The 25045-nt window shown below is 50.2% G+C and overlaps 11 protein-coding genes across 11 annotated transcripts; 7 read left to right on the forward strand and 4 right to left on the reverse strand.

Moving 5' to 3' along the window:
• Positions 1–837: 837 nt before the first annotated feature.
• N7516_006980 (uncharacterized protein) lies at positions 838–2905 on the forward strand (the record flags this gene model as incomplete). Its single annotated transcript, XM_057219700.1, has 2 exons — positions 838–1375; positions 1428–2905. 2 exons carry the CDS (start codon positions 838–840, stop codon positions 2903–2905), a joined length of 2016 nt encoding a protein of 671 aa, XP_057073791.1.
• Positions 2906–3848: 943 nt separating this feature from the next.
• On the reverse strand, positions 3849–4651 carry N7516_006981 (ribosome biogenesis protein RRS1). Its single transcript, XM_057219701.1, has 2 exons — positions 4546–4651; positions 3849–4459 (listed from the first exon to the last, which is right to left on the reverse strand). The coding sequence occupies exons 1-2, from the start codon at positions 4602–4604 to the stop codon at positions 3853–3855; spliced, it is 666 nt and encodes a 221-aa protein (XP_057073792.1). The 5' UTR covers positions 4605–4651; the 3' UTR covers positions 3849–3852.
• A 227-nt stretch (positions 4652–4878) lies between these two features.
• Positions 4879–6451, forward strand: N7516_006982 (mitochondrial 37S ribosomal protein mS29; the record flags this gene model as incomplete). Its single annotated transcript, XM_057219702.1, has 2 exons — positions 4879–5524; positions 5589–6451. 2 exons carry the CDS (start codon positions 4879–4881, stop codon positions 6449–6451), a joined length of 1509 nt encoding a protein of 502 aa, XP_057073793.1.
• A 296-nt stretch (positions 6452–6747) lies between these two features.
• On the reverse strand, positions 6748–7044 carry N7516_006983 (uncharacterized protein; the record flags this gene model as incomplete). Its single annotated transcript, XM_057219703.1, has 1 exon — positions 6748–7044. One exon carries the CDS (start codon positions 7042–7044, stop codon positions 6748–6750), a length of 297 nt encoding a protein of 98 aa, XP_057073794.1.
• A 638-nt stretch (positions 7045–7682) lies between these two features.
• On the reverse strand, positions 7683–10523 carry N7516_006984 (uncharacterized protein; the record flags this gene model as incomplete). Its single annotated transcript, XM_057219704.1, has 1 exon — positions 7683–10523. One exon carries the CDS (start codon positions 10521–10523, stop codon positions 7683–7685), a length of 2841 nt encoding a protein of 946 aa, XP_057073795.1.
• Positions 10524–11341: 818 nt separating this feature from the next.
• Positions 11342–14744, forward strand: N7516_006985 (uncharacterized protein; the record flags this gene model as incomplete). Its single annotated transcript, XM_057219705.1, has 3 exons — positions 11342–11575; positions 11614–14322; positions 14409–14744. The coding sequence occupies 3 exons, from the start codon at positions 11342–11344 to the stop codon at positions 14742–14744; spliced, it is 3279 nt and encodes a 1092-aa protein (XP_057073796.1).
• Positions 14745–15692: 948 nt separating this feature from the next.
• On the forward strand, positions 15693–15899 carry N7516_006986 (uncharacterized protein; the record flags this gene model as incomplete). Its single annotated transcript, XM_057219706.1, has 1 exon — positions 15693–15899. The coding sequence occupies one exon, from the start codon at positions 15693–15695 to the stop codon at positions 15897–15899; it is 207 nt and encodes a 68-aa protein (XP_057073797.1).
• A 371-nt stretch (positions 15900–16270) lies between these two features.
• Positions 16271–16594, forward strand: N7516_006987 (uncharacterized protein; the record flags this gene model as incomplete). The annotated part of the gene is made up of 1 exon (XM_057219707.1): positions 16271–16594. One exon carries the CDS (start codon positions 16271–16273, stop codon positions 16592–16594), a length of 324 nt encoding a protein of 107 aa, XP_057073798.1.
• Positions 16595–17208: 614 nt separating this feature from the next.
• N7516_006988 (uncharacterized protein) lies at positions 17209–18864 on the forward strand (the record flags this gene model as incomplete). The annotated part of the gene is made up of 3 exons (XM_057219708.1): positions 17209–17226; positions 17397–17801; positions 17866–18864. The coding sequence occupies 3 exons, from the start codon at positions 17209–17211 to the stop codon at positions 18862–18864; spliced, it is 1422 nt and encodes a 473-aa protein (XP_057073799.1).
• A 1867-nt stretch (positions 18865–20731) lies between these two features.
• N7516_006989 (uncharacterized protein) lies at positions 20732–21928 on the forward strand (the record flags this gene model as incomplete). Its single annotated transcript, XM_057219709.1, has 1 exon — positions 20732–21928. One exon carries the CDS (start codon positions 20732–20734, stop codon positions 21926–21928), a length of 1197 nt encoding a protein of 398 aa, XP_057073800.1.
• Positions 21929–22859: 931 nt separating this feature from the next.
• N7516_006990 (zinc-dependent alcohol dehydrogenase) lies at positions 22860–24134 on the reverse strand (the record flags this gene model as incomplete). Its single annotated transcript, XM_057219710.1, has 4 exons — positions 22860–23632; positions 23698–23854; positions 23909–23957; positions 24010–24134. The coding sequence occupies 4 exons, from the start codon at positions 24132–24134 to the stop codon at positions 22860–22862; spliced, it is 1104 nt and encodes a 367-aa protein (XP_057073801.1).
• Positions 24135–25045: the final 911 nt, after the last annotated feature.

Here is a 25045-nt window from a genome sequence, read left to right on the forward strand (position 1 = left end):
ACTTTGGCGACCTTTTTTTTTTGTTTACAAGTTCAATTCTTCACCTTTCATAACCCTGACTCCTACATCAATACATCATACTGTCTTCAAAATTGAATTCTTTCATCGCGGGTTACTTTGATCCACCGCGACTCCTATCTCGCCCCCCTTCCGCCCTGCCGATCCCCGAACTTCGAAGCGCCTAAAAAGAGGGGGGAAAGTGAACTTGCACTGAACAAGTCCTGGTCTCACAAACCTGGAGACATCGGTGGAAACAAATTGAAAATCCATAACATGAGGAATTTGGTGAGTGATCAGCTGAATCAAGCAACCCCGTTCATTGTTTCTGCAATTCGTTCCTGGCCTTGTCTGTCAACAAAGAGTCGAGGGGGTGTGGCTTCTTTTAACTCGGGGGGGTTCGCCTGCATATGTCACCTGCGGTCTCACCTCTTGTCTTTTTTTTTTGGGGGTTCTTCTGCTTCTCCTTTCACATGTCTTTGATTTCGCGCTGACCCTATAACTGGCGCTTCAGATCTCACGTCCTCGATATTTAGTTTGATCCATACTACTTTTCGTCATTACACTTGATGTTGTAGACAACATTACCTATCTCCCAGCACTACTCGGCTTTGAAAGTCGCTTCGCCCCTCCACCACACGGTCAGACCTCGAGCATTGATACCCGTACGAGCCTCTCAGCCGCATACATGACCTGGCTTTCAGCGCTGACCAAGTACACATCTAGCACCCAAGGACCAATTCATATTCATCTGAAGCTGTGACGGGGCACACAACCCACAAATATTGACCCCCCCAAACATTCACAATCATCCTCGACCGGGTCTAATTGCCGCCCAACATGTCAAAGCGAACATCAACAGTGCCCAACCTCGATCTGAGCTCGTGCAAGACTGAGTCGAAGAAAGAGAAGGTTTCATCGCCTGTGACGCCAGGTGACCACGGTTCAGACGGACCGACCCCTTTAACACCACGTTCGCCCAAGTCTGCGTCAAGCTCTCCACTATTCAAAGGCGCAACGATCCGCCCTGTCGTGCAAGAATCCGACAGCAAACCAACCAGCCCTATTCTCCCACTTTCTCCTGGCACAGGCTCAGCCGAGCCTACGACACCCGGTCTGACAGCCATACCTCAACATTTCCCTCCCCCCAAAGACTCAAGGCATACGCGCGATGCATCGAAGTCATTCTTTGGCAATCTCAAAGCACCGAAATCATCACACAAGTCACAACATTCAGATAGTTCGGATAACTCCACCGAACATCCCAAGAGCAGAGGCAGCTCCAGGGAACGGAAGACAACAATGGCTTCGAAACAATATGAGTCAACGCCTGATCTTCTAGGGACACTTGCCCATGCGAATGGAAACGAAAGGACCAGTGGGTTTCCCTGGCCACATATATGGACCATATCTAACAGAATAATCTACAGATGGACCCCCAGGCCACAATAGTTCGCAGCAAACGAGCACCAAGAAAGTCGCCACAGATCTAGAGTCCACCGCGCCGAAGAAAAACAAACCACGGTTTGCAAACCTTTTGACCCGATCTCGCTCCATTCGAGTTGATGACTCGTCCGGACCTAGACCACCACGCCGACGCCCCTCTACTGGTCTGGCGAAACTTGAAGAGTTTAGTCAAAGCGCAACCACGACCGCGAATCCACCCCGTTGTGCAACCCCGACTGCGACTGCGACCGCGCGACCCGAACGCACCGTTCGTGGAGGGTTGCAGCCTCCTGAACGCCAAGCTGATACCATGTCTTTGCGAAAAGAGCGTAGCCACGGTAGCATTGTTGCATCTGGTTCGCTGAGTCAAGTTTCTGGTGCCGGGGCTACCATTTTCAGCAACCTGAAGTCTTCATCAAGCGGCACTGCGGATCGTATTGGCAAGGCCGGGAAAGGATTCTTTAGCAAGATCACTCGCAGCGGCAGCACCAATGAGAGGGAGTTGATCACTGATGACTCGTACACGTGTTCGGTGATCAACCTTCCGCTCATTGAGCAGGCGAGAAAGACCCGCATTGCGAAGAAGCTCGAAGACTGCCGAGACAAGACCGAGTTCTGGATGCCTGCCTTGCCATACCGCTCAATTGATTATCTCAACTTTAAGGGTTGCGAGGAAGAGGGCCTTTACCGTGTTCCTGGTAGTGGTAGGGAGGTGAAGCATTGGCAACGACGATTCGACACAGAACTCGACATCGATCTCTTCGAAATCCCTGATCTTTACGACATTAATACGGTTGGATCTCTCTTCAAAGCTTGGCTTCGTGAGCTTCCGGATGAGCTTTTCCCCAAGGCAACACAAACGATGATTGCTATGAAGTGCGAAGGCGCCACGACCGCACCGCAGCTACTCAAAGACGAGCTCTCCAAATTACCACCATACCATTACTACCTCCTTTTCGCCATCACATGCCACCTCAACCTCCTTCACTCATACGTGGACCAGAACAAAATGGACTACCGCAACTTGTGCATTTGCTTCCAGCCCTGTATGAAGATCGACGCATTCTGCTTCCAATTCTTGGTATGTGACTGGAAAAACTGCTGGCAGGGATGCTGGACCGAGAAGGAATACCTTGAGATTGAGAAAAAGATGGACGAGCGCGACCTGCGGGTCTCAGTAGAGCAAGAGGCCGCCAAGGCAAAGGAACTAGCCTCTGCCAGCCATGAACGCGCTATCTCGTCTTCTAGCAGTAGCGCTGGGGAAGAACCTCGGCAGCCTGCTCGTGAGCCAGTTCGCCCGGCGACCTCAACCCCACGCCCAGCAACCACTCACCTAGAACCAGCTCGCCCAGCAACCGCTCGAACCCGAAAGGCTCCGCCGAAGAATATCGAGACGGCGCACAGCCGGAGCATGTCTCAGCTTCCCGAGCTTGGCCCACCGCTCTCTCCTATCAAAATCTAAATCCGACAGACATCTCTCTTGGGACAGAATTGTCTTGGATGAAAACAGCTTCACGTCGTTATCTACCTTTTATGACCTGCTTCCAATCTGGCTGGCCCGATTTCCGTTCTATCTGCAGGGCCGGATAGGACTGGACAAGTTGTTCCAGAATGGAATTCCCTTTCCCCATCACGACGACTTTCTCCTCCCCCCATACCTCTGATACGATACCCCCCATCGCTCGCTAGCCGTATGATTGTGGATATTTCCATTGTCATTTGGTCTTAACCGTATATTGAGATCAGATGCCCCATCAATATTCCCTCTTCCATGTGTACATCCTTTGCTCTCCTGGCATCTACTCTGAAATTGGCGAATGGCGGGCCGTTTCGTTTCCTCGTGCTATTTTGCTTAACTTGCATTGCTCTTCTCTCTTTTCGCTGCCTCTTGTCTATTTGGAAGCGCAACAAATCTCATTCCGTGCTTTGCTTGATATTGCGACATCTCCAGATTCCCCTCTGCGGTTGACATTGAATTCCATCATCGCTATTTGCTTCATGCGTGCACCGTTTTGCAATGGGGGGTTACAGCTCCATTTTCATCTTTTTTTTGTCTGAACTATTTATCTGGCGTTTCCTTTCGAGGATTGTACAATAAAGAGAGTGAGAAAGGCACTTTTCGGTTCGAGCAAGATCATTTCTGCTACAATAATCCCTGTAGCCTCACACAGATAAATCAAGGCCATCGAGCTATCGAGTAAAGGCCATCGACAGATGTAACAAGAGTGCTTTTAGTGAATCACGGTATGTCCACAATACATGAAGAATCCCATTCGACTCCCAACCCCAACGCCAGAGATGTAAAAGGAATCAAAACAGGAAAAGGCCAGAGGCCATAACATAAACGCGACAAGAAAGAAAAGGGCACGAAAGAAGCCGATAAAAACAAGCTCAATCAACGACGACCTCTCATTTCGCACGAGCAGGGTTCGACCGCTTCTCATTCGAGCGTTGCTTACGCTCATTACGTTTAATGCGCTCCTTGCGCTCAGTTCGCGAGACACCACGAATGTTACCGCCCTCGGCATTAGCCTCAGCCTCCTTCTTCCACTTCTTCTCATCAACCTCAACAAGCCATTGGTTCTCGTCGTCCTTGTTCTTGCCCTTGTAACCCCAGCGCGGCACCCACTCGCCAGTAGCCTCGTCGTAGGTGAGCTTCTTGCGGCGCTCCTTGTCCTGGCCGGCGGCACCGGGCTTCTGGCTGAACTTGCCGATACCCTTCTTGCGGGCGAACAGCTCCCATTTCGTGGGTGCCTTGGGGACGGGAAGCGGCTTGTGGCGCGGGAGGTGGATGTTAGGCGCTGGCAGGGTGAGAAGAACGCCGTCAGAGACGGAGGTCTTGATCTCGCAGGTTGTCAGGAGCTGGTTGAGGAGGACCTGGACGCCATCACGGGCTGTGGCTTTCAGCGAGTCGTTCAGTTTCTGGTCCGCGGGGAGCTCTAGGGGGTTCGGGTCGTTGACGAGCAGGTGGCCCAGGTCGAATGTGTAGGGAGTGGGCTTTGAGACGGTGATGGGTCTGAATTGGGATGTTAGTTTCTATATTTTTCTTGGGTTTCTTTTTTTTTGCGGTCGTGTATCCGGTTCGGGAAGAGAGGTTCTTACAGTCTCTCGGTCTTGGAACCAGCCGCAGGTGCGGAGTTGGCCATCTCGGTATCAGACATAACGATACTAGTAGTATTGGTAGACTGTTGATGTTCAAAGGTTGGTATCATCAGCCCGAAGAAAAAAAAGTTGGTTATCAGATACAGCCGCTCTTACTTTTCTGCCATGACTAAGGCATCCCGACCGCCTTTCCTTTCTCAGGGCGGGCGGATTTCGCATCAAATTATTGACCGAAGTGTTAACTGCTGTTGTTTTCTCAACTCAATTCCCACCCACCTCTCCATCTCAGCACCGGTTGTCCCCTCACTGGCCGCGCCGGTGTTTTTGACAACAATGGCCTCCTCGTGGTGCTGGAATTGCCTCTCGAGGCTTCGCCCGTCACCGCGAGCACTACTCCCGCCGTCCGCAACGCCCCGGATTTCGAGCGCCCCCTTCCACTCCACCGCCGTGCACTATGCCCAGCCGGCCAAGAAGAAGGGAAACAGCATGACTGTAGTGAAGCACAGACAGTCAACCAGCTTGAGAAGGAAGAAGAAGAAGGTTGCTGATCGTGGCGGCCGTCCCCCGGCCGTGGGTGAGCGCAAGGCTTTGCGGAAACGCATTGTCCTGAGCAACCCTAATGCCCTTGAGATCGAGGGTATGCTGGAGCTGTCTCCGGAGACTATGGTGGACTCCCGTCTCCGTGGTACCGTTCTGGGGTTGCCTGTGCCGATGATCGATCAATTGAGAGCTGTGCAAGCTTTCAAGCCCAAGCAGGGCTGGTCGATATTCCGCCGACCTGGAACGGTCCTCCGACGTGATACCATTGAGATGGGTCGTTTGTTTGAACAGATCTCTGGGGAGGGCAACGAGGCCCAGAAGGGCAAGGTTGTCAAGAAAATTGTTACCGGTATGAAGGGGTCTGGCAAGACTGTGCACCTGCTGCAGGCTATGGCCATGGGCTTCTTGAAGAAGTGGGCTGTGGTCACTATTCCCGATGGTAAGTAGGACTATCTTCTGGTGTATATTACAATCTTGCAGCTACTGACTTGTCGATCTTGCAGCCCGAGACCTTGTGTCCGGTGATACCGCCTACGCCGCCCTCGAAGGTAGTAACCCCGTGCAGTATGTCCAGCCTAGTGCGACCTCAGCTCTGTTGACTCGCACCGTCGAGGCCAACCGGGAGCTTCTCGCTAGCTTGCAGGTCTCCCAGAAGCACCCGGCTCTGAAGATGCTGAAGCCTAACTCCACCCTCGAAGACCTCGCCAAGCTTGGCTTCAATGACCCTGCTGTCTCCTGGCGCGTCTTCCAGGCTCTCTGGACTGAGCTTACTGCTACTGCCCCCGCCGCAGGATTGGAGAAGGACTTCAAGCCCCGTCCTCCTATGCTTGTTGCCGTGGACGGTCTGGCCCACTGGATGACCGAGAGTGCCTACCGCTCCGCTGAATACAAGCCGATTCACGCTCACGACCTCGCCTTCGTCCACCACTTCCTCTCATTGATGAAGGAAGGCGATTCTCTCAAGAACGGCGGTCTCGTCCTTTACGCCACCTCGTTCTCGAACAGCCCCAACCCCTCGGCTCTCAAAATTGCCCTGGACCGCCTGGCCGCCCACCAGGCCGGTATCAGCGCCTCCTCTTCGGAGTACCCGCAACTACCAGCCTACAGCGATGCTGATCCTCGCGTCCTGGAGCTGCTCCAGCCCGCAGAGAAGACTACCAGCCCACTCGAGTTGCAGACGCTGGGCGGTCTCACTCGCGACGAGGCTCGCGGTTTCATGGAGTACTTTGCTCGCAGCGGCTTGCTGCGTGAGATCATCAATGACCAGTGGGTGAGCGAGAAGTGGAGCTTGTCTGGTGGCGGTATCATCGGCGAGCTGGAGAAGTTCGGCCGTCGTGTTCGCGCCACTGCTTCCGTCTCGAAATAAGGTTCTATCTTGCATTTTTTTCTCTTGTCTTATCTCCGCCTTTCAAATTTGTCTTTCACGTTTACTACTGTATATCGGATCCTGGGGTTTTCCTTGTGTGTTCTTTGCCCATGTATTTTACAAATCTCACTTGGTCCGCTTGTGTCTGTATGCATATAATGGATTTGTTTTTGGAAATGTCTTATATCCTTTGATTTGGTGCTTCATGATTTTATCGTTGGGTTAGTCTCTTCCACGACTAATGAAATACTAACCTGAACAACACCATTCAAGGCTCGACGTTGAATCTAATGCTCTCAAGCATCCATCATCTTCGGCCTAGGCCCACGCAGCAAATCAGGATAATCAAACTTACCCCCAGTATTCAAAAACGAATTCACAGGATGTGCCTCCTTAACCACATCCCCCCAGAGCAAAAAGTTCATCGGGAACCCAATATCAAACTCATAAGCCGCTTCAATCTCCTTCAGATCCTCATCCGACAAATCAACCCAAAGCCCCTCAATATTACTCAACAAATGCTCAACCTTCCGCCCACCCACATCACATACGCCAACGCAACACTGGTCAACGCAGTCTTCAAGCTCTTGCATTATTGCCGATGAAGTTGGCTTGGATCTCAGACTGGCTGTGTATACGGTAGGACGAGGTATACTTTGTCGGGAGGACGATTTGATCGCGCACGCCGCGGACTACCAGCCACTCGCCGAGCCATTTTTCGGATTCTTCGGCCTAATAATTATTTGCTCTTGGTATTTTCTCAGTGATTGGGCTCATTGGGCTCATTGGGGAATATTCAAAGGGGTGATTGATTTGATTTAGGCTATGCATACGTATCGATGAAGTTGCCTCCGTTCTCAAAGTATATATCCAGGATCTGTAAGTGTCGAGGGGGCTTTTATAGTACACACCATATGCGGGGTTAAATGTGTTAATAACCTATGTAGGATGTTTGTCCCCAAGGTGTGCTTTGTAGTTAGTATATGTTGTACATATAATATGACCTCTTTAATTCTCAAATCCGGCCAAATCGGTTTTGGGGGAACTTAGGGTTAACTCCGCTGAGATGTAGTATATGCTAGTACAGTATATGCTACTTTTTTATTTATTCACATGTCCAGGTAAGTAGAGTCGTTCATTCTTGTTATATTAAAGCCCAGAATCCGCCGGGCCACCCGAATATACAGGGCCATCCGCAGCCCCATCCTCAGCCTTAGCGTCCTCGGCCTCATTAACGTTTAGCCTCACTATCATTGGCCTCATCCTTATCATGCGCTACTTTGTCCTTCTCCTCATTGCCATCCTGGGATTCCACGTCATCGAGGTCGTAATATTGGTCGTAGATATCATCCACAATCTCCTGATACTCTTTCATATATTCACCAAGCTCAGAATTGTCCTCTCCGAGAACACCACCCCAAGTTTCCTGCTTTGGGGGAATAATCACAGGGCCTGGTGTCCAACCAACAGTCCCGTCATCCTGAGAGGCGTCGCTATTAGGCATGGGCTTGGCCTTCCCATTATCAACAGAAGGGACAAGTCCCCTGCCTTCGCATCTGGGGCACTCGCAATTCTTTCCAAATAGCTGCGCGGCGTGCATATTGACATCGGCGTCTTTATCTATAGCATCAGCGATCCTATAACGTTGATAGGGAATTCTAATCTCTTCCCCTGCTTTGATATCCTTGTTCGCCCAGATGACAATGCGGTTGGGGACCTTGTCGTCATAACCCCACAGAGCGTTCTCAAAGGGGCGACAGGAATGATTGAACATGCTTAATCCAGGGAAGAGGTAGAAGTTTCCGAACGATGGCTCCATTGCCGAGATGTCTTTGATTTTGTCTTTCATTCTAGACTGTAGGGTTGGGTGTAGCACCGGCTTGGGACCATCCCGGTCATTGAACGTTGAGTTCGAACCTCGCCGTTCATGTTCCCAGGGAACAGCATTGACCAGTAACTTCCGCAGCACGGTCTGAATAACCCAAGTGTCGAATGAGAGGTCGCTGAAGATGTCCACTCCGAGATGGAAGAGGATATCGAAAGGTACCTGGATATTACCAGCCAGAGTGAAAGGGAACCAGCTGTCTCTCCACGGCTCGTTCGTGTCAGTACCTGCCTCCAGAACGAGGAGTTCGTTAATTTCATGCGCGAGAAGATCAGGGTCCTCTTGGCGGCGGTGGAGCGTGAGTTCGAACACGCTTTTCAAGAGTAGACTCAAAACAGTCCCGTGGCGTTCATTGGTGTGAGTAAAATACTGCGATCCACCCCACGTCACTTTATTAGGTCGCATGGCATCGTGCAACCAGCCCCAATCGAGGCCACAGAATTCTTGGAAATGGTATGTCTCGCGTGCAATAGCCAAGCAATGGGGAGCCACGCCGTCTGATATTGCATCGTTGGAAGAACAGAATAGCAGAGCGCCCCTCGTAGCTCTGTAGTATCCTACATCCGAACAATTACACATCATGTCAAGGCACGCGCAAGTAGGCGGGTGTCCCCATCCCAGAGTGCGCACTGGTTTGTGAATGGAGTCCCAGTTCTGCTCGATATGCCGAACCTCGTGTGGGTCAATCACCTTTTGACAGTTGTCGCATCGTGGGGCGTGGAGGGGGTCTTCACTTTCATCATCAAGCAGCCTGTTGGGTATGAGGTTTCCACGAATAACAGGTTCCTCGTAGTGAATCAGGGTTCCTGCTTTGATGCTTGCAGTGGCAAAGACTCCCAACCCATTAAAGGAATTGTCCTTTGTGAGTGTTGGTCGTACTTGGCATATCTCTTTGGAAGACTTCCCAGCACTAGCATTAACTGTGAAAATATTTGCATTAAGTGCATTGATGAAATGCGGTGCTTCCCGTCTCACGTCCGCTTGGTCGTATGGATATTTATCGGCGCCTGAGATCCATCCTCGGCTCCATTCGTGTCCATAAAGGGATGGATGAAGCGCTGAGGGATTCTCTCTCCTGTGCTCGATCTCCGCTCTCACAAGAGCGCTCACTGTCATCCGCTTTTTGGGGACTGATACGTCGCGGTGTTGTAGTGGTCTTTGGAGTTGACCCTGCATATGGTCTTCGAAATCATCCCAACAATTCAGTGCTGCGAGGCTGAGACTAGTGATACTGTGAAGGGAATTTCTCAGAGTTGGAATGAAATAGTTGATACCATTTGCCTTCCTCATTTGCACAACTTCCCATGTCATTTGGACTCCCTTGATCTTCAATTCCACCATCAGGTGCTGCTGAATGGCGTCCCAAACTCTGGTATACATCCCAGGGCGCTTGTTCCTTTGGCTTGCTGTCGTCAACACTTCGCAGAGAAGTTCTCCACGATAGGCGTCTCCAATGGCGAGATCAAAATGGCCCAGCAGATAATGGCAATACGCACGGCTGTTCCAGTAAGTTGGGTTGTACGGGCTCAGTTTAATCGCCGCGGTGTACATTTCAAGTGCAGACATATCTGTTCTCGTAGCAGGGCTCATTACAGGCCTTGGTTCACGATGGATACCCCAGTGACTCAGGTTGCTTTGTCTCGAGACCCCAAAGCGCTCATCACATTCGTATTCCCATAGACGACGTTGAAGATCGGTTTTTCTCCCGTCTGTGCTTAACCCCCTTGATGTCAGTTCGTCTGTGAGTGCATCCTTCGTCCAAATATCCGGGTCTCTGACGTTGAGGCCGTGGATGAACACTCTTTGTGCCATTGCGTCTAGCCCCTGCACGCCATTATACGTCTCGTCCAAGCCCTCCGCTGTGAATCTGAGTCGTGCATTCTCGCGAGAAATAGGCAGAAGTGGATTGCTCATCAGGTGCTCATAGACATTGTGAGCCAACGCATGCATTTCCGGGTTTTTTTCTTCGGTTACTCGTAGATAAGGTCGATTGGCATGCACCTTCCATGCACGTCCAAGGGATTCATCGGGCTGCTGCCAAAATCGACGGGCAAGAAATGCGTTGTCCTCGGTCAACGCTGGAGCTAGAGGCGCTCCATTGAAGAGATCTGGACGCTTTGGAAACGGGGGTGGGTGGATAATGTCTCCACCTGGATAGATTTCGTGTAGTCGTTGCCTCGGATCCATCTTGTATCAAGTAATGGAAAACAGTTGTAAGGATGACTATATGAAGGGAAGAGTATGGCAGGTCTCAGGATTCCAGTTTCCTTAGATCGTATGAGACTATAAGGCCGACACGGACCCATGGAGTTGCCATGAGAGTATAAATGTTAGATTAGTTCTCATACTCGTCGTAGGTCATGACTGAAAGAAATCCACATATCAAAGATTCCCGGAGAACAAAGAAAGGATAAGATTATGGTGGTTTATTTTTGGAGATGATCGCAGTTGACTTGAGTATAGTTCAACAAAGAACAGCCAAACACTTGCGTTCTTTTGAAATGAACTTGCTTCTACGACAATGAAAGCCAACAGATCCCTTGGCTAACTTCCTATCAACACCAATATGCAATGAGCAGAGAGATCGGGGATCCTCGGAGGTTCTTGAAATCCACTCCACCTTCTAGTGGGAAACAGCCTTGAAGTATAATGAGGGATAGCAAAACAAAGGATGAAACACCAACCATGGCCTATGGAATTCTCTTGAAGGCTTGTAATCCTAAGCCTTGGATCAGCCTTGGATGCATCGGTCCCATATATTATAGTTATTGTATATATGCCCAACGTGTAGTACGTTGTAGTTGGGAAGTTGCACTGGGAATCTCGTAGGGGGTGAACCGTGCTGACCCAACCCCCAACACAGCCTTGGAGCCTGGAGGGGAATCCTTCGACACTTTTGAACTGGACTTTTAAAGGGTTCCCATGTCTTTTTAAAGTGTCTACAGTGCTCCGATTCATCTTATAATGCACGGACAGTCGCATCCCGATCCTCCCTCACAGCCAGAATGGCGACTTCCACCGCGTCTCCCCGCGCAGTCGTCGCAGCCAGGGCCTCCTCCTCCTCCGCCCCCTCCTCCACGCCCCCCGGTTCAATATTCACCAGCTGCTCCATATTCGCCGGCCACCTATGGTCCTATTTCCAATCCACAGAGACTGCCGTCACCGATTGGCGCGGATACAACCACGTGGGGAGTGCGGTTCAACCAGAACTCCGGTCCCCCGTTGCCGGCAAGTCCGACGTTGGAATGTCAAATATAAACAACTAACAGTCGCATAGCCCCGACCTTCAAGTACCAATGAGCAACGATATGCCTATGGGCAATCTCAGCCGCTTCCATCTGTCACAACTCCTTTTTACGGCACCCAAACTCCTCCGCCCCCACCTCCATATACACCAACACCACCTGGTGTTCCACAACCGCCCCCAAAGATCCCACAAAACATACAACATGTACCAACCCTACAAAATGGTCAGCCCGAGCGACCCCCACTGCTCGCGCAGGGCGCAGGACCGGCTGCGATGACTGGATCTTACGAAACCCGCCCTGCGCCTATCATCAATACAAATACTACATCTGTCGGCGCATCGGCTCTGGGTCTTGGGACACCATCGGATTGGGAGCACCTTGGACCAACCCCTGGACACTTCGATGATGCAGCGTGGTTCCCACCTCGCAGAACGCCCCCTCTGCATCACGAAGGGTTTCAACCACCCTCAAGCCTCCCGGTCGATATTCCGAATGTGTTTGTGGGAAGCGAGCCTGACATGGTCGCCCGCCCGAGAACAGATACAAACGAGACGATTTCAAGTACTATCTCTGGGGCGACACAGTCGGGACGCGGTAACTCAAATTCACCCGTCAGTCCATGCACGACACATGGAATACCAACACCGCCTCCACTGGTTCGCGTGGACACCACCAACTCTGCCTTGTCTACGGGTGGACGCTCAGAAAGCATCGATAATGTAATAGATGCATGGGTCCGTCCATTATCGCCTGCGCATAAACCAGTTCAACCGGAACATCAGGGCCAGCCCGGCGCATTCTATCACAATAGCCCAGTAGAGCGCTCACAGTCAGCGCAAACCAGCTCGCCATACTTCGACCACTTGCGATCAAACTCAAATAGCTCTACACGAATGGTCGAAGGACCTAGAAGGGCAGCTACACCGAAAAACCAAGACCCCTTCGAAGATCTGGACCCTTGGTCTAAATCATCGTTGGAAAGATACGTCGCCATGCTACGTAAGGAGGCAGTGGCTGACTTGGATGAAGAACGATATAAGATTTTCACGGCTTTCATGGCCAAAGAGACCAAACTCCGGGAAATTCTTTATAATATTGAGCATGAGCCTGAACCGCTGACTCTGCGAGTCCCGGACCCTGCTCCACCACAACCGCTATCTATTTCCAGCAAAAGCGAATCACCTGTTGAGTCGGGACTGATCCCCGTTGCATCAGAAGAAACTCCGCCTCTCTCGTCGGCAACGGCTACAGAGGATGAAGATCTTGACGATGTTCGCAGTGAGTACAGTTCAGGTGGTCGACCTCTGCGAGCTAAGCAAGCGCAACGAGCCTCGCAATTCGTTCCTAGTTTATCTACTGTGCCCTCAGGTACAGAGTCCAGTGTCTCAAGACCCTTATCGCTCATAGCGGCAGATATGCAGAAGCAAGCCTTGGAGCCTCTGACTACGAACCCCCCGCGGCCTATATACACGCCATTCCAGTATACGGAGGGTCCTCAGCGAGGCTCGGACAACCTCACCTTCGCTCGCCCGGCCTATCAAGCCTACTCTGATCTGCGGCAAGCTGCTGTCAGCGGGCGAGTCATGTCAAACGCACCGGCACCTACATCTCGATCGAGGTCAAACACTGCACTTGTTTCTCCGGCTCATAATGAAACTGACGAGACCTTCCTGGGCCTAATTCGTCACAAGAGCGTCGCTTATTCTAAACCGGCTGAGCGAAAATCTCCGCCGCTTCCATTGCTGCCAGAAACTCTTCGCCAAGGCCGGCCAAGGGGCCTCGTGGAAGAATTACGCACCATAGTATGGACACCCTTGGACAAACACTCTGAAAGCTCCTGGCACATCACAACTCGGGAAGAACTCGAAAAGTTCCCTGATGATTTGTCGTACATCGGACGGACCGTTGGCCAATGGGAAGAAACAGCGAGAGCCAGACGGCAAAAGCTAGAACAGGAGCGTGTGGCTCGTCAGGATGAATCTGAGCAGCACATCGATGATCTTTTCAATGGGAAAGAGATTGGGTATGCAGACATCAATACCTTGGAAGAAGACTTTCGGCAAACCGAGGCTCGGGTCCAATTGGAGGAGGAACGACATGAAGTAGACGATTTCATGACACATGTCTTTAACCCCTTAGATGAGGGCCTGAAAAATGAAATTGCGGCGCTTCGCAAGTCCTACGACTGTGCTCTCAGTCAACTCGACCGTGATCAACAGGGCAAAGGCTCACCAAGCGAGCGAGGCAGCCCATCCGTGACCATGAAAATGATTAACGACATCCATGACAAGCTTGAGATCCGATTCCAGAAACGGCTTGAGATGGCCCTTGATTGTGAGCGAAAACGGAAGAGGGCTGAGCGGCGACCACTTGTGGTCATGGGTGATATAGCTGGTCTGCAAAGGCTAGATGGAGAATTTGACCTGATGGAACGGCGAAACATTCTAGAAGCGTGCAAGGATCGTGATGACCGAGCCAACCGACTCATGGATTCATTCGATGACGCAATCCTGAACGGGCTAGGTGTAAATCAGATCCTCCTAGACGAGGTTTCCTCGAAAGCAGCCCGGCTGGATACCGCCACGCTCCGAGCCTCCGGTCTACCAGATTCTGAGATCGAGCAGATTCTCAAATCTGCAGCAACCTTTGCTGCGTCCCTCCGAGCCGATTCGGAGGCCATCATCCGTAGCGCTGGGGTTGCAGATATGGCCCTAAATGATGCCGACTATGGAGTTTCCGTGGCCGAAGCGCAATATGCTAACTCGGATCCGGATATTTTCCATCGGCTGGGGGAGGAGAAGAAAAAGAGGATGAGAAAATCCAGGATGAGCTGAATTCAAAGTTGCAGAGCATTCAAAAAGGACCTTTGCAGATTGAGGCCACAATTGAACGCCTTCTCCTTGGCTTACACAATGACCCACAAGCCGCTGCCCCGGTATCTCCAGCCCAAGGCCCTTTCCCAACGAGTCCATCTGGTGAAGTGCCTCCTCTACCTCTAAGTCTTCGCCCTTCGGCTACTAGCCCGGGTCCATCTGCCAGCCCAGCGGCCAGCCCAGCGCCCATAAGCCAAAGCACAGATGAAGACTTAGAACATAAACGGAGGCTTCTCAGAGCGCTAGAGGCAGCCAAGCAGCGCAACGCTGCTAGGAGCCACCATTAACCGGGTTGTTGAATGGAACATCCATGACGCGACGAATTGCAACGAATTTTCTTGCGTTTCAATAATATACCCCTTTTATCTTTTGTCCTGTGCAGTCTTTCACTTGTTTGCGTTTCTGCTACTCCGTATTTTCCAAGTTGATACCCACTTTATGCAATCTACTAGTTAAATGAAGACTAGGCTAAATTGCCTATTTTGATCATTTTGTCTCGCACACTTAGGTTACAGCCAATCCTTACTATGTGGGCCCTTGCCCTTGTGTAATTTCTTCAAAGTAGTCCAGTTGATAAAAAGTATTGTCAATGAGATTATAAGGATATCGAAAGTTACGTGCCTGGTTCGAGAATCCGACGAAGTCTTTTTCCCGATGTTACACGAAGATTCTTTTGTCTTGTCTTAACATTTTGATCTTCCAAGGTTGTCTCGTTGGCTATAAAACATCAGCACCATAGCATTCTGTCTTAACTACCTCCAGAGTTCACAGGACGGCTTTGATGAAATCATACCTCTTTTCCCTTCCCAAAACCCGTAAGACTCCGATGTGTTTTGAGGGTATGCTGACCTTGCTTTCTCCTTTCCGCCACTGTGGCTGCGTCATGGACAGGGGCCAAATTCAGTCAAGTGATTCAACGTGCAGGACGGAAGGAAAACAGCGCACAGACGATATCTCCGAACCCTCAAGAACCATGCCTAAGAAAATAAGCCATCACCTACGCCTTGTGTGAAACTGGCCGCAGTGCAGAGCCGGGCACAATTTTTAGGCGCCGAGGGATGGCGATTGGCAGGCGATAGCCAATCCAGTGAGCTAAACGCCAAATGCTGCCGATCAACGGTGTTGCGCAGTCAAGTGCCTGCTGCAGCTCAACAGGCCTTGTCTCGAGCTGCCCCGGTGCTTGGTCCGCATCAACTTGCAGGGATAGAGGATTACCTCCAAACCCAATACCCAATATGGCGGGTCTTGCTGTGCCGCACAGTTCCCTGTGTGCCGCGCTCGGATTCGCTGCGCCCTCGCACTATACGATGGATATCAATCTCCGGACAAGTTGCGGCCGAAAGAACGCCGCAGGCAACATAGTCTCCTGCGCAGGGCTTTTGAGCCACTTGACCTGTCGCCTTGTTCGGTTACACTTCGGTGATCCACTTCCCAATGATTGATGATTTCTCTGCGCAATATGCAAGACGGACCCTTGCTATCACCAACGCATCTTCGATGATCCTGGTGACATCGTATGGTGCCGGAGAAATAAGAACATTTCGATATATACCTCTTGCTTATGCTCGGCTGCGCTCGCCATCATTGGGGATTGGAGCATCGGAATTCTCATCGGCGTTCCCGCCATGTCCGCCAAGAAACCCTTATTTGGAATGGTTTGTCACAATCAACCCACGTTGATGAACAGGGGCTTTAGTGCGCTTTCTTTATTTTCCTTTTGAGGCATGGTTGTCGCGTGGACTGGCTGTGTGGCATCTGGACAAAAAAGAGCCTCGGGTGCCCGACCTATCCCGAGAGCCATGGCATCCTAGTAATGCTCCACTACGGAAAATACAAGGGTGCAATCATGGTCAAGGAAAAGGAACTTATCCGAGTGGCGGCTCCGAGTCATGTTGCTCTGGAGCTTCGAAACAATTTCCAATTTGCTTTCGGTTGCTCGGGCGGCGATCACAGCTTGGGCCTCTACATTGTGAGGTCTGGGCTGGGGTTTTATCTTGTACTGTATTGGGAGTACAAGTGTTTCCCTACCCTCGTTATCTCCCCAGCTTCGGCGACATCATCCACGCGCATCTCGAGCTCGCCAACAGCGTCTACACATCCGGATACGATATGCAAGCTTTGCATTGGCCAACTGTAGAATCAGCCAGCTTGGGACTCTCGGGGATCTACATACACATACCAAGATTTTAACTTTCTGTCGATTTACATTCTTTCCAGTCGCATGCATTGCTCTCAGACAAAACCCGTGCAGCAAGCAGCTTTACGATACATGGCCCTGTGTCTCCGGAGACTACCGTAGCCATCCTCGGGGCCAAATCTGTTCCCGGTTGCCAGCCACTAAACCCCAGATCTTTCCACAAGATCCCCCATTAGTGGATGTCTGTGCGCTGCGCGATGATGCTGATCCCATGAGATGGTGCTAGGTAGGATTAAACGGCGCAGCCTTGTTGAGACATCACTCCTTCCCTTCTCTCCTGCGGCACCTCCAATCGAGCCTCCAAATTCCCCCTCTTTGCTGCCTGAGCACTTACCTTTCACTACGCGCTGTTGGGGGTATTTTTTTTTTTAAAAAAAAAAAACCTTGCAATACCCGAAGACCGTACCCCCACCCATGAAAGTTGCAATTATTTTGCGCAGGTGAAATGAGGACAAAAGCATGAAAAGCATAGTGTGTGTCTTCAATGGCCCCTGATTATTTAAAGCGGGCGCCAGGGAAGCCCGTTCCATGGTTCAGTGTACCCGCTTCCGTCCATGGGTCGGGAGAACTCTGTGAGTCTACGAAAGTCCACCGTGTGGGAAAATACGTCTGTTCTTCGCAATCTGTAGCCCCTCTTTGATTTCCTTAAGGGAAGCTTGTCTTCTCCCTTTTCTTTTCGCCATGTCCGCTCCAACAGGGCAATTTCACAGGCTGTCTATTGGTCGAAACATGCCAGATACAGTCCTGCCTGCTAGAGGGGGCCCACGCGGGGCGGTCGGACACTTCCAACGATAGTGATCGTGGAGAAGATGATAGCTCTTCAGAGCAAAACTCCAGTGATGGGGAAGAGGAGGACGAGGACGAAGATGAGGAAAGCAGCGATGTCGGACAGTCTGAATCGAACAGCGCCTCCGTCCTCGCAACGTCCGGCATTACCTATGACCTCAGCCAACTAGATTCCGAGTCTGAAGCCAGGGCCTTTGTGGGTTTGACCGGCCATTTTGATGTCATCAACTGTCGCTCTACTCCCGCCGGCTATGACTTCCAGCTGTCGGATCAGCCACAGGTGCACATTGGCGCGGACTCGTCTACCTGCACTTGTGCCGTCTTCCAGGATCGACCGGATGGGGCGTGCCAGCACATCTTTGTGAGTATGGCCTTTGGGGAAAGGAAGCTTGAACCGACAATACTAACCCTCATCCCCTGAACAGTGGCTCGTCGACCAACTGCACGGCTGCTTCGTCCCGACGCCTCGGCCGACGGAAGTGTCACTGACTCCAGACGGACGTCCGGACCGCCTCCCTCGCATTGAGGACCTCCTAAAGGGTAATCTAATTTCAGTCGCAACGCAGCTCAAATGGCAGTACCTACGGGAGGAGGAGGATGGGATGACGCGGACAGAAAAGGTCCGGGACATCTTCTCTGCGTTCAACCGGACTCTCCCAGAAGACACCCGCCGGGATTTGACGGAAACAACCGAGCAAGCACGAACGGCAGAGGAGTGCGTGGTCCAAGGAGATTTCGAAGCGACGATGTTCCGGCTTGCAATGCACGACGACGGGGTTTTCAACAGTCTCTGCAAGGCAATGCCCGCAGGCGCGTGTGCGGCCATCTACTTCGACAAAGTACAAGAACATTCACGCCGACTACTCAACGACTTCGATCGATACTGCGCAACCGGCGAGTTGCCCGCGGGTCCCGTGAGCGTAGAGGTCAACGATGTCGTCGCACAGCTCCAGCGTTGGGTATCCCGGATTGAAGTCAACATCGCAGCGCGTGCCCCGCACGGCTCGGAAGGCGCCGCCGAAGCCCTCGTGTCTCTCCTGGAGTCAGTTGTGGCTCGCAATAATGATCCCCTCGAAGGCAATCCCATGGGCCGGCAGTCCTTCCACGGCGAAGACGAGGACCAGCGCAATCTATACCACTTGCTCATCGGGTCGGTCGAAACAGACTCCGAAACAGACGCGCGGCACTTTGTCCTTCACGCGCTTGATTCCCTTCCGCCGGTGGACCTCCACCAGTGCGCCAACCGGCTGCGCGACATCCTCCGCAAGATCGAAGTCAACCGTGCCCCGAAGCCATATCTTCTCCATCTAGGATCGTTGATCCGTATCGCTGAATCTGCCGCTGTGGCTGCCATGGGATCAGGACAAAAGCGACCGGCGGCTGGAAATGGCAATTCCGGAGGATACTCTAAACGAACCCGTTGAATTGTTCCCGATCTTTTTTTTCTTATACATATGTTTGTTATCTTGTTCTGGGAGGCCATCGTGTTCATTCATTGCAATACCCCGCTGCATCGTGTCTTTACGTTTCATCAGCGACGAATCGCTCCAGTTCTATTTTGCTTCGCAGTCATATCATGTCATTCGTTTCCTATTTACGATCATAAGAGCTGTTAGTATTTGCCATAGTCATTCTCATATACAATCACTATCACAGGCAGCACGGACAAAGTTTTCAAATCCACTGGAACCATCAATATCTATGACCACGTAAAAAGCAAAATACAGATCCCATGATTAGCATGTCGTCATTCCCAAACCCAGCACTCCGGCCTTGGGTTTCCACGTCCATGGTACGGCCCTGTAAGCCGGGTGTCACCGCCCATGTGGGCAGAGATGAGCTAGCCTAATTTACGACGTTGAACCATGGAACCGATGTGCGGTAGGCGATGGGTCACCCACAAATTTGGAATGTCTCGGTGGTTTTCAGACGCCCAACAAACACACGAATCAGCAAGACTCAAATACAATGCCGAGAGACCAAGACTAGAGGTCATCCATGGATACATAATTCCAAATGTAGATCTTGAGATTCAGATCCGCTTTTCGCACACCCGATGATCTATTTATCTACGGAGTACATACTCTGTACTAACATTTTGGGTACGGATATGAACCACGCGGCATCTTAATTTAAAATCTGCCCCCACAATCCACGCCCAATGCACAAGTTAAGTTCGATAACGCTCACCAATAACGCGCCGGGGAAATACGGTGTCTTAATCGTAATATTAGGCATAGTTACATACTACATACTATACTTTATATTACACTATGGAGGGATTCCATGTGAACAATCAAAAGTGGATATTGCCATGCCACATTTTCCATGTTTCAGACTGGGACTGATGTCCAAGTGTGCGATTAGGAATGTACCCAGGTACCTACATATTTATTATTTGATTAAAGCCGAGTTTAGGCCGTAAAAGTCAATATTGGGCCGTGCATACGGCCATAACCCTGGATCCTTTGGGGACTAGTTTGCTTAGTGCTGTGTTTAGCTTATGGGGTGGGCTTGTTCCATGTATGTAGGTGGACACCTGCCGCAAGAGTGGGTGTTGTGTATTTTAACAATGGCATTATAACTATGCAGGGATCTGTCTATGTAGTGTTGAAAGGAAAGAGGGCAGGTGCAAGGGTGCGATAAGTGTTATGTCGGCCATGAGAATGAACTCTACATCTTTCGAGTTCTGCTAGCAGCAACTGGCCAGTTTTAGAATGTTGCCAGTGTCTGTGGTAGACACCGGCTTAGCCCTAAAACGAGCAAGGACTACATTAACGGGTACTAACCCAGACTAACTAACTAACTATGTGGTTCATGTCCGTCCACAGGTATAGAGGAGCCCTGGAGCCTTGTAATATATAGTCATCATGGTCCGAAATCATGAACTATTGATCCATACTTTTACCTACAACATCAATAATGGGTGATAACATCAAAAAAAGGACATCGTAGTGATATCGTAACTATAATTTCCTTTACATCATCCAAAATCAAATCAGACTATTAAACTACGTAGTCAAAGGAAAGAGCATTAATGGCCGGCTATTCTTGTTATGGATAGTATATTAAGAAATTGTCCGTAAAAGGAAACCTTGAAGGGAAGCACGTTCATCCCAAGGTTTGGAGTGACGTATTAAACCTGGATATATGGGATGACCTCCGACACCTATTTCGGTAATTGACTCACAATTAGACCACTCCAGTTCAGTGCATCCTATTTACTTTTCTAACATCTACAAACCAACCACGAAAAGCTAACACATCATCAAGAAAATATCCAAGCCAAAAATGAACATCAAGGGGGATTCAGAGGAAGGGCCCGAAATACTCACCCGCAGCAACTGGAAATCATGGAAGAATGAGGTCGAGACACACGCCCGGAAAGAAGGAGTCTGGAAGTACTGCAACCCCGATGCCCCAGATGAATACTACCCCGAGCTCCACGAACCCGAGAAACCACATATGTCTACGGTCCGACCCGAAGCAAAATCCATCGTTGACCTTGGAGAGGATGACTTCGTCGAACTGTCCTCGATCGTCGACCAATACTGGAAGCAGATGCGCGCATACGAAAACATTCAAACAAAACTGCAGATCATCTTTGAACTTATCGAAAACCATGTCGATTATGAACACTTCAGTCTCATCAAACATGCAGAAACGCCGCTGGAGCAGATGGCTGTGCTATCTGTTAAATTCAAGAGATCTCGCCTAGAAGATCTGCAGCCAAGATGGGAGCGTATACAGAAACTGGCTAATACGCCAGATGTACAAGCTCTATTCAAACTATGGAATTCCCTGTTCACAGACTGCGAGGGGTATCTTTCTAGTTCCGCTCGAAGGCGGGATGTCTTTTGGGACTGTGTGGAGAGCGCGGGAGATATCTCCGGGAACTGGCTACCTCTTACTTCCCAACACTGGATTCACAATCCCGAGCATGATTTGTCGAAGAACTACGGTGATGTATACGCTCAACCTCGTTCGCCGGCTAGATGTGATTCTATCACTTCCCAACACTGGATTGAACACTCGGACCACGTTGAGCCGAAGAATGAAGATGATTGCACTCAGCCTAGTTCACCAGCTAGACGGGAGTCTATCACCTCCCTGGGCTGGATTAAGACCCCCGACGATTCCGAACCGAGAAACTACACGGATTTATACGTTCGATCTCGTTCACCGGCTAACAATTTTGAGCCGAGCTATGGGGACGATTGTGCTCAACTTCGTTCACGGGCTAGACGGGGGTCTATTGCTTCTCGGTACCGGCGACGCTACTACGAGCCTGTAGGGTCGACTGAGGGCGCGCCTAACGCTTCTCAGTACTGTACTAATAACTACGAGCCTACTGTGTCGAATGGGCGTACTTCTCTGAGTCCTCAGCCTGGTTCTGTGGCAGATCGGAGTGATCAGCGTGAAGGTTTGGAGATAACGGGTCTTGTACGATCATTGAGACTGCCCGGGATGGAAGAAAGTGAAACCTAATTGCAATAATTGCTATGGTGCATTTATGTGGGTGCATTTCGTGCTTCGAGGTGGAATATTTGTGTCTTTTCTGGCTCTTGGGAGTTTATATAGCTCTTTGCTCCTGGCCTGCTGCTACCATTGCTTGGTGAGGCCGTTAATATTACACGAACTCAAATCAAAACTATACTCTATTTTTATTTGTTTTTTAATTTTCCAAGGAAAATCATTGAATAGTCATTGGATGAATGCTATGAGGTAAAACGAAAATCAATAACGTTATGCCACCGGTACATACAACAGTCTACTCTATAAAGATTCACTCACCCCTAAATAGCGGCCAAGATATCTGCTAATTTTCTTCGGATTCAATTTACTTTAGAAGTCTCTATGCCTATTTTAGAAGGTATTGATTTTATTAACCTATCTATAAGCATCGGCAGGCTTCAATTAATAACTACAACATTAGTTTTTGTAAAGTGACTACTGGCAATATGAACCAATGTTACTTGGGGCAAATGCTTAGGTATCTTGTGTTTGGGTTATAATGCACATTTTGGCAAACTTGCATAATAATCCTGGCCGGCTGGCCCAATGGCAAGGCGCTTGACTACGAATCAAGAGATTGCAGGTTCGATCCCTGCGTCGGTCAATTCTTTTTTTTTTTTAATCCTTCCAATACAAAGTATATTTTTGGCATTTCCTGAGTCGAACGAAACACAGGCACTTGACGAAAATTAACTTTTTTTCTCTGTGTGTTCGACAAGAATATCAAACTATTCAATTAGTCCGAAGTATCCTAACTAGTAGCAGGTAGCCGAAGTAAATATATATATCCCAACTGTAACATCTCACCCCGGTCAACCAGCTATAGAACTTTTTACCAAGTAAACGTAAGTTTCATGGCCGCAAAGAAGATAAAGTTAGATTCGATATCCTACATGCATAGCGTTCATCCAGAAAGATCCAACACAACCCGACCCTGCAGCTTCCCCTCCCCAATCTCCTTGAACACCCCCGTCAAAGCATCCATTTTCTCAGTCCGATAATGCACTTTAATAACACCCCTCGCAGCAAACTCCATAGTCTCAATAGCCTCCTTCCGACTCCCAACCGCCGATCCCGTAATAGTCCACTGCTTACCAACCATCGAAATCGGGAACGCCGTCGCAATAGCCTGCGGGGCATTTTCCGGCATGCCCACGCAGACAAGCGTACCATTGAAACGCAGCAACGGCAGCGCCTGTGCATACGCCGCATTAATAGCCGTACAGACAACCGCCGCATGAGCACCCAGTCCATCCGCCAGCGAATGGACATGCTTCGTCAGCGCCGCGCCATTATCATCCCTCGGGAACTGCGTGATGTCTACGAAATGCTCCGCCCCAGATTCCTTAACTAGTCCCTCTTTGCTGCCGTGGTCGATACCGATCACCCGCAGGCCCATTCCCCGGCTCGCGAGCTGCACTGCAAGGTGGCCTAGGCCGCCTCCGGCACCGGAGATTACCACCCATTGTCCGGGCCGCGCGTTGCTGCGCTTCAGTGCGGAATATACAGTTACGCCGGCGCAGAGGAGTGGTGCCGCTGCGGCGGAGTCAAGACCGTCTGGGATGGGGGTCACGTAGTTTGCGGGTCCCAGCGTGTATTGCTGGAATGTTCCCGGCGTGTAGTAGCCGGAGACTTTCTGGTTGAAGCACAGTCCGTCGGAGCTGGCTTGGCAGGGTTCTGGATGGGGGTGGTGTTAGGCTTGAGGTTTTGGTTGTTGATGAGAGGAAAACGTATATACGTACGGCAGTGCCCGCATGCGCTGGAAACCCATTTCACGCCCACTCGATCCCCGATCTTCAGGTTTGAAGATTCGGTGCCTGCACCGAGCTTGACTACCTTACCGATACCTTCGTGGCCGCCGACTTGGCCTGGTTGGGTTGGGTGTGGGAACGTGGTCCACTGGCGGGTATTAGTTGGTGTTTGGGACATTAAGAGAATAGGATGTGTGCATACTTTGTTGGTCATGATACTGAAGTCCGAATGACACACGCCCGAATGTGTTCTAACATTGTCAGCATTATTCTAGGATCAAAATCGCGATGAATAAGGCGTACAGATTAATCAATACCTCGCCGATACCAGGCTCTGGAACATCTAATTCCACCACCTTTGTCGAAACAGTCCCAGGCTGGTTGTAGATGACGGCCTTCTGCTTGGCGGGGATTTCAGGAGCGGCCATATCGACTGATTGCTGGTGATAGATAGGAAGAAGGTCGGATATTGAATTGTGAAATTGAAGTTAATCTCAACTGGGGTTTCAGCGGAGATATATCTGCAGAGAAAACGTGCAATCGAACGCTGGAATGATTCTTAAGTAGATTATTCCTTATGGCGCCAAGTACATAAAAGAGGAGAACTAGATCAACGAATTGCGGGGTTTGGGGGGCCTTCGGATCGACGGATCATTTTACACACGCTGGTTAATGCAACTTGTGCCCGGATGCACACTGTGTATACCGAGGAAGTTAGCTATTTATATATGTATCATGCCTAGGTAGTAATATGTTCCTTTGTGTCCGGATAAATTGAGGGGTGAGATGCGGAGTCATGGAAGGACCTCGGTTTCATTCAGCTGCATACATCCATTATTAACTGCATCCATTACTGGGATAAACACTGGAGTCAGAGGAATATATTGTAGAGGAAAAATAAAGGAATGGAAGGTTGAAATGGCTTTATATACATCGGAGAACCCCCAAGGTCCTCTCATATAGATTTTATACGATAAACCACCCTTCCGGTTTGGGACTCATCTCTTGCCGCTTTGTTACACGAATCCATCCATGGATGAGACCCTGTTGGTCCATGGATAGAGCTTGAAGGTCAACCAATGATAGAACATGATTGAAAGAGCTTCTGTTAACACTATTCCTATTTGGGAAAAGAAATACTTTAGGTGACTGTGTTAATGTTGACAACCTTGGAACCCTAACTGTGTGGACATCGATGACCATCATGCACATTTGTATGGTATTCTCAGTAACTACCAGTTGCCATATGATTTTATAGGTCAAAAACCAGATAGGAGGAAAGACGCTGGACGGAACACTAGACTCAGGAGATAATATGTCCATTGATCTATGTTTGTTA

This window comes from Penicillium verrucosum (genome assembly GCF_028828655.1).
Source record: "Penicillium verrucosum strain IBT 35672 chromosome Unknown utg000002l_segment0_segment0, whole genome shotgun sequence".
NCBI lineage: Eukaryota > Fungi > Ascomycota > Eurotiomycetes > Eurotiales > Aspergillaceae > Penicillium > Penicillium verrucosum.